This window comes from Staurois parvus, unplaced genomic scaffold (assembly GCF_062004578.1).
Source record: "Staurois parvus isolate SC_StPar_1 unplaced genomic scaffold, SC_StPar_1.0 ptg000961l, whole genome shotgun sequence".
Classification (NCBI taxonomy): Eukaryota; Metazoa; Chordata; class Amphibia; order Anura; family Ranidae; genus Staurois; species Staurois parvus.
Window position 1 is genome coordinate 1,669,604 of NW_028318757.1, and position 19,235 is coordinate 1,688,838.

General features: G+C 47.0%; 1 protein-coding gene across 1 annotated transcript in view; it reads left to right on the plus strand.

Moving 5' to 3' along the window:
- The window catches only part of KCNC4 (potassium voltage-gated channel subfamily C member 4), a 236,089-nt gene that overhangs the window by 50,475 nt on the left and 166,379 nt on the right, over positions 1 to 19,235 (plus strand). The window contains exon 2 of the mRNA XM_089657077.1: positions 17,858 to 18,788. Within this exon, the coding sequence (XP_089513203.1) occupies positions 17,858 to 18,788 (931 nt within the window). The remainder of the gene's footprint in view (positions 1 to 17,857; positions 18,789 to 19,235) is intronic.

Consider the following 19,235-nt stretch of genomic DNA (forward strand, 5'->3'; position numbering starts at 1 on the left):
CAACAGGCACCGGGCCCCCAGGAGGGGCGGCGGGCACCGGGCCCCCAGGCGGAGCGACGGGCACCGGGCCCCCAGGCGGAGCGACTGGCATCGGGCCCCCAGGCGGAGCGGCGGGCACCGGGTCATCAGGCACGACAGCAGGCATCGGGTCACCAGGCATCAGGTCATTTGGCTCGCCAGCGGGCACCGCGTCATCTGGCAAGGCAGTGGGCACCGAGTCACCAGGCACGACCGCGGGCACTGGGTCATCAGGTACCGGATCGTCTGGCTCGACAGCAGGCACCGGGTCATCTGGCGCTGGATCGTCTGGCTCGACAGCGGGCATCGGGTCACCAGGCATGACAGCGGACACTGGGTTATCAGGCATTGGATTGTCTGGCTCGACAGCGGGCATCGGGTCACCAGGCATGACAGCGGGCACCGGGTCATCAGGTACCGGATCGTCTGGATCGACAGCGGCACTGGGTCATCTGGCGTTGGATCGTCTGGCTCGACAGCGGGCATCGGGTCACCAGGCATGACAGCGGGCACCGGGTCATCAGGCATTGGATCGTCTGGCTCGACAGCGGGCATCGGGTCACCAGGCATGACAGCGGGCACTGGGTCATCAGGCATTGGATCGTCTGGCTCGACAGCGGGCATCGGGTCACCAGGCATGACAGCGGGCACTGGGTCATCAGGCATTGGATCGTCTGGCTCGACAGCGGGCATCGGGTCACCAGGCATGACAGCGGGCACTGGGTCATCTGGCATTGGATCGTCTGGCTCGACAGCGGGCATCGGGTCACCAGGCATGACAGCGGGCACTGGGTCATCAGGCATTGGATCGTCTGGCTCGACAGCGGGCATCGGGTCACCAGGTATGACAGCGGGCACCGGGTCATCAGGTACCGGATCGTCTGGCTCGACAGCGGGCATCGGGTCACCAGGCATGACAGCGGGCACTGGGTCATCAGGCATTGGATCGTCTGGCTCGACAGCGGGCATCAGGTCACCAGGTATGACAGCGGGCACTGGGTCATCAGGCGTGATAGGATCATCAGGCTGGATCAGTTCATCAGACTGGGTACAGACATCAGGCTGGGTAGAGACATCAGGCTGAAGTGCGGGTGCCGAGGCACCAGGCTGAACCACGGAAGGCAGGTTCTCAGACAGCAGGCTCACCGGTTTGGATACTGGCAGGATGGTACTGGTTGGAAAGAATTTTCGCTTTTTTCTGGTTTTAACTACTGGAGCACTGCAAGTAAACGCAGGTCTGCAAACGAATGGAGCAGCTGAGGACAGAGAAGAGCTGGAAGATGGAACAGAGGAGGGAGCAGCCGCCACAGAGGACCTCTCCACAGAGCCAAAGAAAGGATAGGTGCAGCGAGTGGGAGCAGGGGACTGGTATGTGGTAGTTAGAGTATACTGGGCAGTCACTGGGGGTGCTGTCGGGGATGCAGGAAGAGTGCCTTGAGCAGAGGAATGATATTGCAAGCCGACTGAGGCTGGGTGTAACAAATCTGTCCATGTCTGCAGTACTGGTTGAACAAAACTCAGCTTACACATAGCCTGTCTGACCAAAGACTGCACTGCGTTTATGCAATCCATGAGCACATGTGATGGACAAGCTGCATAGTGCTCATGGAAACAATCTGGATCATCCTCCAACAACCATACCAGTGATTCCACTTGATCCACACTAAATGGGGGAAAAAAGTCATTCCTGCTTTCAGGGGTACAGGACCGAGCCAACTCAGCACAAACCTGGATCAATGGCTGCACCTCAGAAAACTCTGTGCCCTGATCAACTAGACAATGAGCGATCCTTATACACTCTAACAGTTGATCCCGGGTATACTCCTTCAGAGTCTGATAAGCATAGTCTTTGTCATCAAACACTAGCAGAGATAAATACACCACCTCATCAAGATCCATCCTTCCCAGCAACAATAAGCCAAGATGGCTTCCCTGTGCAGCCACTTCTGGTCAGGATTGGCCTTGGTGTAATGTCAGGGCTCCGGGTATAACCAGAAGTATGTGAACTGACGCAGGGAAACGCAGGCTTCAGATATGTTATAAACAATATAATTTATTAATACTAACAATAGAAAACGCAGTGCAATACTAAAACATAAACACAGTGCAAATGAACCAAACCAAACCACCCACAGATAACAATACATACAATGCAAGCGTAGTCAGGCAGGCCGGGTCAATAACAATCGGGCACGTAGGAACAGGAGGAGCAGGCAGAGAGTAGTCAGGTCACGAGCCAGGTACAGCAACTAACGGGCAGGTAGGTACAGGGGGTCAGGCAGAGAATGGTCGGGGTCACAAGCCAGGGATCAAACAGGAGAAGTCAGCAGAGGTCAGGATCAGGCTGGGTCGGCAACAAGTCAGTCAGGCAGGAACAGGAATGCAGGTAACAAGATACAGGGGCCCATGGAAAAACACACTCCAAGGCCCAGACTGCAGGTCTGGCCATCCCTTAAATACACCTCCGGGATCAGCTTCAGGTGTTTGGCTGACTGCAGGGTTGAGTCTCTGATTGCTGAGAGCACCCGCTGGCCAGCCCTGGTACTGCAGCCCACAAGGCAGGTGAGTCCCACCATTATTGGCAAGTCCATTCCTGAGAGAGGGTGTGTTGCACTTGTCTGCTGAGCTCCAGAAAGGCCTGAGAAGCCTGGGGCTAAAGTGCCCTGCCCAGCCCAGGTAGGATGGCGGATCCTGGGCCTGGGTCCAGCGAGGAGAAGGCCCTGGAGGGGCTTAGTACCGGCCTCTCTTTTCCACCAGTGGAGGACCTGGGAACGGCCCCTAGGAAGGGGGAAGCTTATTCTACCTACCGAGACTGTGTGGCCGCTTGGGCCAGGTCAGTAGAGAAGGAGGAAGCCAAGCTCCAGAAGCTGACTCTGGAGCTAAAGAAGCTCCGGTCATCCTATGACCGTGTATGGTCTACAAAGCGGCAGGCCATGAAACCGGGCCTGGAGGCGCTGGAACTACGTGTGTCACAGCAGGGGAGGTATGTGGCGGCGCTGCAGCGTCCTAAGTGAGAAGTATCTGAATGAAGCGAGATTTAAGGCTGCCAGAAGCCGCAGTGTTGCGGTGATGCGGGGTCCGGTGGAGGAGGCCTCCTCGGTGGAGGAATTGTCGGGGCAGTCGCTGGTGGAAGGTGAGCAGGGGCAGGCTGAGCCCGCAGCACCCTCAGAGGAAATGGCGCCTAAAATGGAAGACAGCATGGTTGCAGGATCATCAGAGTCCCTCTCCCTGGGCAGCTGCCTGTGGATTGGGGGACCCAGGTGGAGGAGGCGGAGATGGCGGGCGGATTGCAGTTCCTGGCAGAGGCGGTTGCAGAGCTGCGTGGAGCCGACTTCAGGTTTACGTCCGAGGACTCAGAGGAAGAAGCTGAAAGTGATGTCATCCCCCCGCAAGCCGGCTAAGCCGGTGGTGAAAGAGCATGCTGCCTTTGTCATGCTGCAACGCATCCCCAAGGACGTGTTGGCAAAGGCAGGGGAGCCACTGGAAGGGAGGAGGAGAAGGACTCTGCTGATTGTGTTGGTGAGATGGTTCTGGACACTGGGGTAGCGGGTATAATGCCTGCAAAATTGTCTGAGGTGCAGGTTAGCCCTACAGTCCTGGCTAAGGGTGTTTCCCCTCCGGTGGTGGTCCCACTAGGCCCCGCCCCTTTGGGGGGCATGGTGGCCTCTGGTGTGCAACCAGCAGGTCCCCCGGTTTCTCCTCAGGGGGCTCCAGGTTCTCAGGTCCAGGCTCCTGCGGGTCAGGCTCAGGTGGGTTCTCCTGCTGGTATGGGTGATCCCCAGCCCCGGGCTCCCCCAGGTCATGGCTCATCTGCGTCTGCCCCTTCAGTTGCTGCTGCTGGTGTGGCAGCTTCCCCTGGTCATGCCCCCTTGGTGTTGAGTGCCCCTGGGGCTAGATCGGGGCTCAGTTACTCCGCTGCAGTTAGGGGAGGTCAGGGGTCAGTAGGATCGGCCCGAACAAGGGCCGATCCTACTGACTTTTCTAGGGAAGGACCGCCTGATAATTTTTTATGCGGGTCAGCCGAGGGTCTGCCACCGGTGTGGGGGCAAGGGGTATTTTGTGGCCACCTGCCCCGTCATTAGATGTTCCCTGTGTCAGGAAATAGGACACCTGGCCAGGGACTGCAATGTCATCCGATGCAATCTGCGGGGAGCTTGGGCATTCATACAACCAGTGCCCGGAGGCCCTCCACAACCTTTCGGTGGGGGAGCTTGAAGCAGAGTTGGATCGGATAGATGCTGAAGAGGCGGAGGCGGCATTGGAGAGAGCGGCTTCGGTTGCTGTGGCGGCCCTTGTGAGGGAAGGGGAGTTTTCTGTGGCCCCTCCTGTCTCTGTCCCCCCTGTTTCATCTACCCCTTTGAAGTCCCCTGTTGTTCCCCCTTGTGTGCTGGTTCCTCCTCCCAGGATTAAGAAACAGCTGAGGGAGACTGCTAAAGGGGCCGGGATGGTTGAGGCTAGGTCTAGTCCCTCAGTGTCTGCTCCCCCCGTTCTCTTGCCGCTGCGGCAGAGTGGAAAGCCTGGTAGGGAGTCCCAGGAGTCCCAAGGTTCTGCTCCAGTAGGGGCTCAGGTGGAGGAGGGGTGGTCCCTGGTGGGTAGGCGGAGTAAGCCAGTTTTGTCCTCAGCGGGGTCGGTGTCCTCTTTAGAGGTGGGGGATGTGGCCCTGGGGAATAGGTTTGGGGCTTTGTCGGGGGAGGAGGAGGGGTCAGGTGATCCCGCTTCCCCGATGGAGGACGAGGATGCTGGGGGGTCTCTTAAGAGAGTGAGGAACCCTGCCAAGAAAGTCAAGAGGAGGATTAAGAAACGTCCCTCTCAATTATCTTAATGGCAGTTCCCGCTCTGATAAAGGTGGCAACTATTAATGTTGCCAGCCTGAAGTCTGTAAGTGCTAGAGAAACAGCCTTATTTTTGATCAGTGGGATGGAAGCTGATATTTTCTTTTTGCAGGAGACCAGGTTGCCCACCTTGGCTGATGTCCATCTGGCCAAGCGTGAGTGGAGGCGTGGGCCCTCCTACTGGTCTCTTGCGGCTGAGCCTTACAGCGGAGTTGCGGTGCTTTTTACCGGCATGGTAACGTGTCGGCGGATAATTGAGGTAGAGATCGGAAGATGTCTGATTCTGGATGTTCTCGTAAGGGGGCATGAGCTCCATCTCATTAATATCTATGGCCCACAGTCCAAGTGGAACAGGAAGAACCTCTTTGCGAGGATTAAACCTTACCTCTTTACATCCCGGCTGGTAGTCTTTGGAGGTGATTTTAACACCATTACTAGGCCCAAGGACAGGAGAGGCTTCACTGACAGGCTGGGATATGATAGCAATTTTCTAAATGCTATAGTCAGGGAGGCAGGTCTGGTTGACGCTTGGATTCAAAGTGTCCCAGACGGCACGGGTTTCGCCTATAGGAGAGGTAATAGCCAGAGTAGGATAGACAGGTTTTTTTTGAAGGAGAACTCTGCCTTCTCGGCACCTGTGTCGGGCGGTGGAGTTTTCCGATCACCTTATGCTATCTGTCACCTTGAATATTTCAGACACGCCGCTGAGAGGAAAGGGCATCTGGAGGATGAATTTGTCTCTGCTGGAGGACGAGGAGGTGAAACGATCTTTCGAGGAGTTCTTTCAGGCGCAGGAGACGGTGCTGGATTTCTGCGGCAGTAAGTCTGAGTGGTGGGAGCTCACCAAAGTGCGGATCAGCAGGTTTTTCAAGGCCGTTGGTAAGAGACAGCAGTTTAAACAGTATAACGCCTACCAGCGGTTGCGGAGGAAGCTCGACCGCCTTGTTTCTAGCGGTGGAGATTCGGGGGCAATCTCGGAGGTGAAGCTTCTCCTTAGGAAACTCCAGTATGATCGGCGTGCCTCTTTGGTTCTGGAGAGGGATTATGGGAAATACCACTCACCCGACCCTTTCCAGAATTGCAAACAGAGTGCAGCAGTTAAGACGATCTCTGCTCTGAGGGATAGTACAGGGTCCCTGACTAAATCCAGGTCAGGGATTTTGGAGGTCTCCAGGTCCTTTTATACGGATTTACTGAGTGAGAAGCACCTTGACCGGACAGGGATGTCGAGCTTTTTGGAATCCACGCCTGGTCTGGACAGTGATGTCCCTCTGGCGAGTTTGACTGGGGAGATTACTGCAGAAGAGGTGTCCAGAGCGATTGATAGTCTGGCCATTAAAAAGACTCCTGGGCCAGACGGTCTGACAGCCGAATTTTTTAAGGCTTTTAAATCCCGCCTGGCACCTCGTCTCGCGGAAGTGTATAACAGCTGTCTGGATGAGGGATCTCTCCCTCCTTCCATGAGACAGTCTGCAGTTATTCTCCTGTGAAAGGGTAAGGATCCTTCGGCTATTGAGAGCTGGCGCCCCATCAGCCTCCTCAATGTCGATAGAAAGGTTCTGGCGAAGATCTTGTTCTGGCGCTTGTCGTCAGTGGCAGACAGTTTGCTTTCTCGCCAGCAGCATTGCTCGGTCCAGGGCAGGAGTACCTTTACAGCGGTGTTAGCTGTCCGGGAGGCTCTGAAGCGATGTAAGGCTGAAGGATGGGGAAAGTACTTGCTGGCGGTGGATCAGGCAAAGGCCTTTGATCGAGTTGATCACAAGTACCTCTGGCATCTCCTGGACCGGTGTGGTTTGGAGGGGAGGTTCATCGGCTGGTTGAAGACATTGTACCAAGGGGCGGAGAGCTTCATGTTGGTGAATGGTTGGGTTGGGCAGCCCTTTGAGGTTGGATCTGGGGTGCGCCAGGGGTGCCCGCTGAGTCCCTTGCTCTATGCCTTTGCCATCGACCCCTTCGTCAGGAGGCTAGATGGTGGGGCGGTGAGTGGGGTGCCGGTGGGTGCCACTGGAGATCCACCTTTGAGAGTTGTGGCTTATGCTGATGACGTTTCTGTTTTCATTTCTGGACCAGAGGAGGCGCAGGAGGTGGTTTCAGTAATGGATCAGTATGCCGAGGCATCAGGTTCCAAGGTCAATCAGAACAAATGTGAAGTTCTCTGGATGGGTAGGGAGGGTGAGAGCTTCTCACTCCCAGACACCTTCCCGGTGCCTCAGCCGAACATCAAAGTGTTGGGCATCAATTTTGACTCTGCTGATCACAGCAAGCAAAACTGGGAATCCAAGCTGTCGGATGCCGAGGTCAAAGTGAGATGCTGGAAGGGGTGGCGGCTCCCCTTGAGGGAAAGGGTTGATTTGATCAAGACTTTCCTGCTCCCAGTCTTTTTGTACGTCAGCTTCGTTTGCCTCTTGCCAGAATCGCTCTATACGAGGATCTATAGCTGTTTCTTCCAGATGTTATGGGGGAATCGGCTGAACCTTGTCAAGAGGGACGTGACTTACTCATCCAGGCGGGAGGGTGGCCTAGGTATGGTCAACCCGGTGGTCTTTTTCTCTCTGATGTTCTTGAAACATAACTTTGGTAACATGCTGGCAGAGAGACCGTCTGCATGGGTAGGACTGTTCTGGATCTGGTTTGGACCCTTTCTGCACAGTTGGGAGAGTGGCGGGCCAGTGAGAAGCCTGCGGGTCAAGCATTGTAAGCTCCCGGCTTATGTGGCCCCGTGCCTGAAGTTACTGCGGCGGTGGCATGTGACTGCGGAGGAGGTCCGGTCCCTCCCCAGGAGGCTCCTGGGTGAGAGGATTGTGGCATCTGCTTTCCATGCGCCGCTGGCCTTGAGAGATTGCCCGGGCCATGTTATGAGGGAGGGTTTGCGGTTGATAAATCTGGAGCGGATCCCCCTGAAGTTGCGGGACCAGGCCTAGCTCGCCTTCCACGGCAGGCTCTACGTGAGGGGTAACCTGAAGTACCGTCCTACGGATGACTGTGGTTGTCCGAGGTCGGAGTGTGGGGGTGAAGTGGAGACTATGGACCACTTCTTGCTTCAGTGCCCCTTTAACGTAGAGGTGTATAAACAGGTGGGAGGGGCTCTGGGTGTTCCTTTCCTCCATCGCATGTCGTATGCGGAGTGGGTGTACGGAGCATTCGAGAGTCGCATGGGTTTTAATTTGGACACCCTGTTTTTAGTCAGCTTAGTTGTCCGTTATTACACTTGGATGGCACGGTGTCAGGTCTCCATTCGGCAGAAGGTCCTCCCTGTTCAGGTGGTGGCGAGTGACATCCTTGGTGAGGTGGGGAAAATTCAGGGTCTTGAGAAAGACAGGCTGCGACGCAGAGCTTGGATGGAGGCGTGGAGGAACATCAAGCCTGTTGCTGCGGTCTGTTGATCTCGGGTGGTGGGATCTGTCCCTGGTTTCAGTCTCTGTTCACTCCCTAGATTTTGCGTTTCGGATTTTTTTTGGTAGCCTTTTCTGGTAGGTTGTAGGGGTCAGACGTGGAAGGTCTGCGGGTTCCTTAGTCCTTCTCCTGCAGTGTATGTATTCTGCTATGTTAGTCGGTTGATGGTCTGCATGGTTTGGGCCATAAAGGCCGCAAGCAGCAGTTAGTATGGAAATTGTTTATGTGTCTGTGCTGGGCCATAAAGGCTCCTTTGGGGGATTTCTCCTGTGCCTTCCTTTGCAGGGGTCTTGGCCATAAAGGCCCTTATGTACATATTGTATATAGTGTATATAAGTTTAAGTGTTCCCTTTCAGGATTGGGACTTTTTATTTGCTTGTATATAAGTATATAGTTATGTGATTCCTTTTCAGGAGATGGACTTTAAGTTATAGCCATAAAGGCTAAGTTTATTGTTGGTTTGTTTTTCTTCCCCCAGGGACTTTTTGGGACTTTTCAGTTCTTTGGTTGAGTTTTGTATTTATTTATTTATTTATGTTTTTGTACTTTTATATTTAAAATTGATGGGGTTGGTTTATGTATGCCATTAATACATAAATAAAAAATCTCCATTCCTGACAAGGAGCCTGAAATCCAATGACCACTTTGAAAGCCTGAAGGTGCGTAACTTCCTCATTTCACTTCCTCACTACCTATCACAGTTTCGAAGGCCCTAAAATGCCGGGCTAGCATCGACTCCCCCCCAAATGACCCCTTTTTGGAAAGTGGACACCCCAAGGAATTTAAAAAGAGGCATGATGAGTATTTTTCAGATCTCATTTTTTCTCACAAGGTTTTGAAATATAAGAAAAGAAAAAATGTTTTTTTTTTCATTTTCCAAAAACTTGTGGCAACAAACGAGATCTGCAAAATACTCATAATGCTTCTTATCAAGTTCCTTGGGGTGTCTACTTTCCGAAAAGTGGTAATTTGGGGGGGGGGGGTTGGTGCTATCCTGGCATTTCAGGGCCTCCAAAACTGTGATAGGTAGTCAGGAAGTGTAATGAGGAAATAAAGCCCTTTAAAAGCCTGAAGGTGCTTATTGGATTTTGGGGTCCTTTACTTGGCTAGACTACCAAAACGTCTCTCACATGTGATACCCCCATACTTTGGAGACGTAGCAGAATGTATTTTGGGGAGTAATTCCACATACACCCATGGCATGTGTGAGCAATAGATCATTTAAGTGACAATTTTGTGTAAAAAAAAAAATATATTTTTTTTTTTTCTTTGTCATTTTCCAGAAACTTGTGGTAAAAAAAAAAAAAAAATTCTATTGACTCAACATGCCTCTCAGCATATAGTTTGGGGTGTCTACTTTCCAAAAAGGGGTCGTTTTGGGGGGTGGGGGCATTTTATGCCCAGCATTAGAAGTTTATGCCACACATCACTCACTCTTCAAACCACCTGAAGACCAAGCCTTTTCTGACACTTTTTGTTCACATGAAAAAAATCTGTATTTTTTGCTAGGAAATTAAGTTAGGCTATAGAGATGATTGGCACCATTCTGGTCTCCAATCAGCTCTATGATCAGCTTGCAGAAACACCGGCTGCATTCTCAGGTTCCCCCGATGGCATGGGACTGCCCGAGAAAGCTGTGGAAGGCTCCGGGAGAGGGGAGCATCATCTCCCGCTGCTTGTTAAAGCAATCCTGCAGCTAATTAGCCATTAGGATTGCTTTTACATGAAAGCCGATCTCCAGCTGAAGAAAAAGAAAATGATACCAGGATGATGCATGCAGCTGTGGACATCATCCTGGTATAACCATTCAAAGTCCAGGGATGTACCAGTACGTCACTGGTCCATGTTGGGTATATATTCTATGTTCTTTTTTTTTTCTTGTATGCAGCCTGTGGGCTGAATGGGAAAAAAAAGAAGAAATCTCTGACAGAAAAAGTGTGTGGTATGCCTACCATTAGAATATACCGCCGTGCATCTACCAACTTCTAATGGTGGGCACACATTAGGTCACAAGATGCCACATGCACCAGTTCCAAGATTGTACAAATGTCTAAATAGTGGCACGCTTGAATAAACATTGTGCACGTATAAGTGGTACTCCATATGGAAAAAGGATGACACTAAGTCCCAAACTATTTTGCCACTGCTCCCCATGTAGTCTTGGCATCCGGAGGCTCCACGTGACTATATTTTACCTCGTAAATCCAAAACGTATAAGTATAGCCTGTTGCCTTCTCACAGGTCTTCTACATCTTGACCCCCATATCTGGCATGCTTGCTGGGGAGAAATTGTTTGAATGCAAGGCGGCCAGAAAAATTAATGAGGGACTCATCAACGCAGATTTTTTGCTGGGGAGTATAGACATCTGCAAATTTTTGTTTAAAGGGCTGAATTTTGTGGAGCTGGTCAAATTCATGGTCACCCCCGAGGACAACAGAGTGTATTGTCGTTGAAATGCATAAAACACATTATACTCTCATATCTATGCCTGGCCATGGCAGCAGAGAACATGGGCATATGATGAATCGGGTCTGTGGACCAATACAACCGCAATTCATTTTTTTTAGTAATGCCCATGTTGAGGTTAGGTCCCAAAAAAATTTAAATTCGGAAACCGTAATGAATTTCCATGCAAATGGTCTGGCAAGGTTTGAATTTGGGTTGGCGGCAATAAATTGTTGTGCATATAAAATGCTTTGATCCACAATCAATGCATACAGATCTTCCGTGAAAAACCGCTCCAAAAAATCAAAGGGAGTAGTTAAATTTGCTGTTTCCACCTGAATGCTAGGTTGGATAGTGAATGGGGGAAGTACGGGTGCTGCAAAATTTGTGGGCTGCCAATCGGGATTTGCAAACACATCCGGTAGGATACTAGGGGCTCTATGGGCCTGTGTGCAAATTCTTGGTGGTTGCAGGACAATACTTGTGCTTGCCACTGCACTAGCTTGTACTGCACTTATGGGACTCACCATGTCACCAAGTCATGCTGCAGTGCTGGTATGGTGCTTGCCAGTTCACCAAAAGGTAGCGTGGCACTGGCACTCTGCTGCATATGAGAGTCATTAAAATTTACCGGCAAGTGCTAACAGAGATCAGGCCTGATTCTGCCAACACTGCGGTTTTGTGTGCAATGTACTGTATCAAGTAACAGTGACCTACTGACACTGCACTTGCTAGGGGAGAAGGGGGGGAGTAAGTGTAGGAGCTAAACACAGGTGCTGGCAGGTGCCGGGGCTAATCCCACTAACGCTGTGTTTTTGGGGACGCTATACTAATGTGAACGCTGGTATAGTGCTGATCTGATCAAAGATATTGATCCGTTCAGACACTATACTAGCAATGGAGGTTTATTGTGTATAAGCGTGTCCCTGGCAATCAAGGGTTAAATGTGATTAGTGGTGTACTGACGGGCAATCTGACGCTATCTGGGAGGGGCGTGAAAACCACGGGAGCGTAAGCCACGAGTATGTGTGTGTATATGTGTATAATATATAGTGATTTTGCACACCCGTGCCGCCCTGTAGCAGTATTTCTGCTATAGGGCAGTCAGGAAGCTGTTATATAAGTGGTCATGCAACGCTGCACCAAAATAAAATTGATGTCCTTTTTTCCCCATGAATTGGGCTTTCTTTTGGTGGTATTTGATCGCCTGTGAGTTTTTAATTTTTTGCGCTATAAAATATTTAGGCCAAAATGTATTCTGCTCCATGTCTTTGCTAAAAAAAATCCCAATATGTGTAAATTAATTGGTTTATGTGGCAGTATAGATACTGGATTTTTTTTAATACTAATAATAGTGGCGATCAGCGACTTATAGCGGCGATCAACGACTTATTGCGGGACTGAGGCGGACATTCTGACACTGGGGGGGAACTGACTTGGGGTCACTGACATCCCTAGTGACACCAATACAGTGATCAGTGCTAAAAAAACACTGACACTGCACTAATGGCACTGGGGAGGAAGGGGTTAACATTGGTAGGCAATGAAAGGGTTATCTGTGTGAGGGGAGTGTTTTACTAGGGAGCGGGGGTGCTTCTCTGTTATATGCTGTTCTGGAAGGCTGTGTCCAGCGATGCGGAACAGTGTGTTGAAAACTGACAGGGAGAAGAGCTGCATTGAAAGCAATGCAGCCTTCCTCCCCGTGAGTGTTTGCTGGCAATCGCCGGGCTCTGGTGGGTAATCACCGGCTGGGACCTGGTGATTGACACCTGTTGCTGCGATCGGTGCCGCAGGTAGGGCACAGAAATGCAGGATCACGCTTATATACATGATCTTGCGCAAAGAGGCCGCCTTGTAGCAGTATATGTACTGCAGGTGGTCCCCTAGTGGTTAATGTACGTTAACCTTTACCTGCGGCTGCAGAGCCGCACAGCGGCATGATCTTTCACCAGCCGTGTACCTCGGACACGGCCAATGACAGATCTGAGTACCAGCCCCGTTGCCGTGTACCATGTGACCTGCTGTGACCAATCACAGCAGGTCACATGACAGTAGTATACAATGGATGGCTTCATTCATGCCATCTATTTTATACTAGTGCGTCTAGCTGTGAATGGTCACAGCAATCACATGCACAAGCTGGGCCAATCACAGCCCAGCTGTGTCATGTGATTAGCCGTGGCCAAATCACAGCTAAGCACAAAAAAAAAAAGCCCTGAATAAATCGATGTCATTCAGGTAAATGCTTGCTTATAGCAAAGTAATTCTTTGCTATAAGCAAATTGTGTAAAAAAAAAAAAAAAATACTGATCACTTTCCCAAAGTAGTACAATGTTACATTGTACTACTTTAGTCATAGTGAAATATAAAAAAAAAATCTTAAAAAAAAGAAAGAAAATGTAATAAAAAATAATAAAAAAAATAAATATTTATTTATTTTTTTCATACTGTTACCAGTCAGTGTTCCTGATCACCGCCATGCCAGTTATGATGATGCTGTACTGCACTGGTGACAGTATGTAAAAAAAAAAAAAGTGAAAATAATTTTTTTTAATTTTTTAATTTTCCAAAAAATTATGACCAAAAAAATACAACTTCATAAATCTCTCCATGCCTCTTATGAAGTACGTTGGACTGTCTACTTATCAAAAAGGGTCATTTGGGGGATATCTGTACTGTTCTGACATTCTTGGACCTCAAGAAATTAGATTGGCCGTCAGTACTTCAGGATTGATCAATTTTCAGATCTATACCATAGTTTGTGAACTCTATAACTTTCCTACAAACTAAAAAATACATCCTAATTTGGGTTATTTTCACCAAAGACATGTAGCAGAATACATCTCGGCCTAAATTTCTGAAGAACAATTATTTACTTGCAAACTTTTATACCCGAAACAAAGAAAAACGTGTTTTTTTTTTTTCAAAATTTTCGGTCTTTTTTGTTAATTTAGCAAAAAATAAAAACCCCAGTGGTGATTAACTACTTGACCTCCAAAGGATTTACCCCCGTTAATGACCAGACCTCTTTTCGCTACTCGGCGCTGCATTAATTCAACTGATAACTGCGTGGTCATGCAATGCTGCACCCAAACAAAATTTACGTCCTTTTTTTCACACAAATAGAGCTTTCTTTCGGTGGTATTTGATCACCTGTGCGCTTTTTATTTTTCACGCTATAAACATAAAAAAAAAAAAAAAAATTATGAAGAAAAACAATATTTTTTACTTTCAGCTATAAAAAATATATAGTTAACTCAAAGTTGGTTATAAATTTAGGCCAAAATGTATTCTGCTACATGTTTTTGGTAAAAAAAATCCTAATAAGTGTATATTGATTGCTTTGTGTGAAAGTTATAGCGTCTACAAACTATGGTATAGATACTGCAATTTACGCCATTTTTTTGCTATACAGCGCTGCGCTAGTTTAATGGACAATTGCGCGGTCATGCAATACGGTACATAAATGAAATTTACATCCTTTTTTTTTTCCAAAATTGAGCTTTCTTTCGGTGGTATTTGATCGCCTGTGCGGTTTTTATTTTTTGCGCTATAAAAAAAAAAGCTGACAATTTTGAGGAAAAAAACAATATTTTGGACTTTTTGCTATACTGTCCACTAAAAAAAAATTTAAAAATCAAATTTAGTCATAAGTTTCTGCCAAAATGCATTCTGCGACTTGTCTTTGCCAAAAAAAAAAAACCCAATACATGTAAATTAATTGATTTACGTGAAAGTTATAGCATTTACAAAAGGCGGGAAAGATACTGGGATTTTTATTTTTTTTTATACTAATAATGGCGGCGATCAGCGACTTATGGCGGCGATCAGTGACTTATGGCGGGACTGCGGCGGACATTCTGACATTGGGGGGTACTGACTTGGGGTCACTGACTTCCCCAGTGACACCAATACAGTGATCAGTGAAAAAAAAAATACACTGACGCTGTACTAATGGCAATGGGGAGGAAGGGGTTAAGTTTATTTTTCAGGGAAAGGGTTAACTGTGTGAGGGGAGTGTTTTACTAGGGGGCGGGGGGTGTACTGCAGAGAAACTCTTCTGTCCCGATCAGCTTGTCCTGGAGCTGTCAGGGAACTGACAGAAAGCACAGCTACTGCAGCTGTGCTCTCTGTCAGCGATTGCCGCCGATCGCCAGGACATAGCCGGTAACGACATCCGCGGCTGTGATCGGCGGGACAGGTAGGGCGGCGGCGCGCCTCACACGCGCCCCCTACCTGTTTACAAAACACACGTTTTAAAACGTGCTTTTGCCCAGCCATGCCGCCCTGCCGCCGTATTTATACAGTGGCTGGGCGGCATGTGGTTAAATACCACCAAAAGAAAGCTCTAGTTGTGTGAAAAAAAATGATAAAATTTTAGTTTGGGTACAATGTTGTATGACCGCGCAATTGTCATTCAAAGTGTGAGAGCGCTGAGACCTGAAAAATGGCCTGGGCAGGAAGGGGGTAAAAGTGCCTGGTATAGAAATGGTTAAATAGAAAACTATCTTTAGATAGTATCTATCAATTTTTTTTATCCACCCTGGATAACATGTTGTATTCATCTTGCCATCAATTTTCACAAGATTCCCTGTGCCTTTTAGAGCTTGCACACCCCCAAAACATTAGAGACCGGCCACCATGCTTCACAGTGGGGATGGTATTCTTGTCCTTATAGGCTTTGTTGACCCCTCTTCAACAATAGCGCTTATGGTTGTGACCATAGAGCTCGATTTTGGTCTTGTCACTCCAGATTAGTGTGCCAAAAGGTGTGAGGTGTGTCAAGGTGTTAGGCATATTCTAACCTGGCTTTTTTGTGGTATTGGTGCAGTAAAGCCTTCATTCTGCCACCTTGACCATGAAGCTCATTTTTGTTCAAGTATCGTTGTATTTTGCTTCTTGAAACAACCATGCCATCTTTTTCCAGAGCATTCTATATTTCTCCTGAGGTTACCTGTGGGTTTTTATTTGTATCCCAAACCATTCTTTTGACAGTTGTTGTGGCTGCAATGTTTCTTGATCTACCTGATCTTGGATTGGTATCAAGAGATTCCCGAATTTTCTAATTCGTAATAAGTGATTGAACAGTGACTGGCATGTTCAAGGCTTTGGATATCTTTTTGTATCATTTTCCTTTTCTCTCCACAGACAGTAGTTGCAATTTAAAAAGCCACAGCTGTGGGAAATTAACCTTTAATTGCCATTTTAACCTGTGTGTGTCACCTTGTGTGTCTGCACCAAGGTCAAACATTGCAGGGTATATAAACTTTTCATCAGGACTATTTGGATTTGGGTGATTTCTGTTATCATTCTGATCTAAAAAGAAGCCAAATAACTATGTGATAATAAATGGTGTCATATGATCACTATTCTTAAATAAAAGGCAGTTTTTTAGGCACGATCAGTCATATTTTCAGTATCAGTGCTAAAATTTCACGATTTCTGACAGGGTGTGCAAACTTTTGAGCACAACTGTACCAACTGAGAAACTAACCTCGGCCTGAGCACATACTATGTCCATATAGTAATCCTGGTATCCTAATGCAGGGCTTGACATATGGACACCATGTTGCCATTGCAATAGTAAACCCAACCTTTTTTGAACAGTTAATATGCAGTCTGTCATACTGAACAAGCAGAAAGACTTGCATGAGATAGCAGAGGTTTAACAACTCTCATTTCTTCTTCCCAAGTCCATATTTCCATATTACAGCACTCAATTACAGGATTTAGGGACACACTGAAGTGTATATGTGATAGCATGTGCAGGCATTTCATGGAACCTATATTTCAATTTGAAGCTAATGTATCTAGTTTTTAACCACTTCCTGTCCGGACACTTTTACCCCTTCCTGTCCAGGGCAATTTTTAGCTTTCAGCGCTATCACACTTTGAATGACAATTGCGCGGTCATGCAATACTGTACCCATATGAATTTTTTACCATTTTTTTGAGACAGATAAAGCTTTATTTTGGTGGTATTTATTCACCGCTGGGATTTTTATTTTTTTTACTATGTAAATGAAAATGTTCAAAAATTTTGAAAAAAAGTGTTTTTTTAAATAAAATTTTGCAAATAAATAATATTTCATCATAAATCTTAGCCAAAATGTATTCCGTTATTTTTTTAGTAAAAAAAAAAAATCCAAATTAGTTTATAACCAAAAATTATAATTTTTAAACATTTTTTTTACATTTTATTTTATTTTTTTATATTATTATTTTTTATTTTTATTTTTTTTTTTTACATACTGTCACCCTAGCAGTACACTGTCACCATGGTGACACTGTACTACTTGTGGAGGGTGATGAAGATTTTTTTTTTTTTTTACACTGATTGCTTTTACACCCATATAGGATGTAAAAGCAATCATTTCTCTTTCTCTCTGTCTGCATTCCTGCAGTCATTGAGAATTACTGAGTGAGCTGTGAGTGGTCACAGCTTGTCACATGGTACAAGGCTGTTGTGAATAGCCTTGTACCATGTGACCTCTGTGATCATTCACAGATTTCACACGTAGTAAGCAATGATGTCACAAGTGACATCTTGCTTACTACTTTGCATGTGATCACTGATTCGCCAATCAGTGATCACATGATCGGGACCTCGTACAGAGGTCCCGTCCGACGATCGGTGTTTCACTGTGTCCGGAGGACACAGCGGGCACCGGATCGCGGTGGTGCGCGCTCCCAGGGAGCGCGCACAGCTAGAAAAGGCGGGTGCCGTTTATGGATGGCAACCCGACCCTGGACTGCCACCGCCCTGCCGTTTATAAACAGCAGGCGGACGGCAAGAGGTTAAGAGTTTAGATGCAGTTTAAATGGGAAATTTGCCCAACCCACTATTTATTCAGTTTTCAGTATAGAGTGATTTAGGCAGCTGGCATGTGTGCATACCATCAATATAAAGCTGTACATTTCCTGTGTCCATTTTACTGACCCCCCCCCCCCCAGATCTAGTATGCTTGTCATCTATAATGTGCAATGAAACTATTAGATTTGTTATGCTGTTTTTATAAATGTGAAGACATTTCTGTAACACAAACGTCAGAATAATTGGGTTCATTTAAATATAAGTGATAAAATTCTTGTTACACACAGAAATCTCATAGAAATAGTTTGTGTTTTTCAGTGAATTAAAATGGAAATGTATATTTGCCTTTTGCAGCTAGTGGCTGTTACTTCACTCTTCTTCATCCTGCTGTCTATTACTACTTTCTGTTTGGAAACTCATGAAGCTTTTATTGTGGACATAAATGTAACAGAGGTTGTCATAGTGGGAAATGTGACAGAAACCCTTGTGATGAAAGAAGTGGAAACAGAGCCCATTCTAACATATATAGAGGGTGTCTGTGTTTTCTGGTTTACATTGGAGTTCCTGGTTCGAATTGCCTGCTGTCCAGATAAACTGATTTTTATTAAGAACATGCTAAACATCATAGACTTTGTAGCCATACTTCCATTTTACCTGGAGATAGGTCTTAGTGGGCTGTCATCCAAGGCTGCGAGGGATGCCCTAGGATTCCTGCGTGTAGTACGCTTTGTCAGGATATTGCGCATCTTCAAACTGACTAGACATTTTGTTGGGCTACGAGTTCTTGGACATACCCTGCGAGCTAGCACCAATGAATTTCTTCTTCTAATCATCTTTTTAGCTTTAGGGGTTCTAATATTTGCAACTATGATCTATTATGCAGAAAGAATAGGTGCAAAACCATCAGACCCAAGTGGAAGCAATCACACGCACTTCAAGAACATCCCAATAGGGTTCTGGTGGGCTGTAGTAACTATGACTACACTTGGATATGGAGACATGTATCCACAGACATGGTCTGGTATGCTGGTGGGTGCCTTGTGTGCTCTAGCTGGAGTACTCGTTATTGCCATGCCGGTTCCAGTTATTGTGAATAATTTTGGAATGTATTATTCTCTTGCTATGGCAAAACAAAAGCTTCCAAAAAAGAAAAAGAAACATGTCCCTAAGCCTACTCAGCTGGACTTCCCATCTACAGCTAAATCGGAGGACTCCTTACATTGTACGAGCACTCAAAGTGAATCCTGTCCATTGAGAGTAGAAGATGTTACAGAAAAGAAGACAGGTAAGATGCAAAACAAACATGTGTTGTGACATAGATTGACATCTTGGCTTTTTAAAGAGAGGCATCAGGTAACTATCAAACGTGATATGAAAACGGCACAGATGTACTTCCATGATGATAATGTAATTTCTGTAATTCTGGTATATGTAGAGAATACCGCTAATATTTTACATTACACGTATCCCAATGTAATCCGATATCACTTTATTGTCTTCTATCAGGGCTGGTTCACACCAAATGCAGTCCAGTGAATTTTTGATCTCCACCAAAAATGCATGTCCAGTGTTTTCTATGTATTTTAATGGTCCTAGTTCACATTGATGCAGTCAACAAAAGTAGAACTGCTGCATTTTTACTGTATGGAATACATCTGGAAGGCAGCAAAATACATGTAAATGCACCGGGATGCACAATGTCCTGTGTTTTTTCAAATGTCAAAAAAAAAAA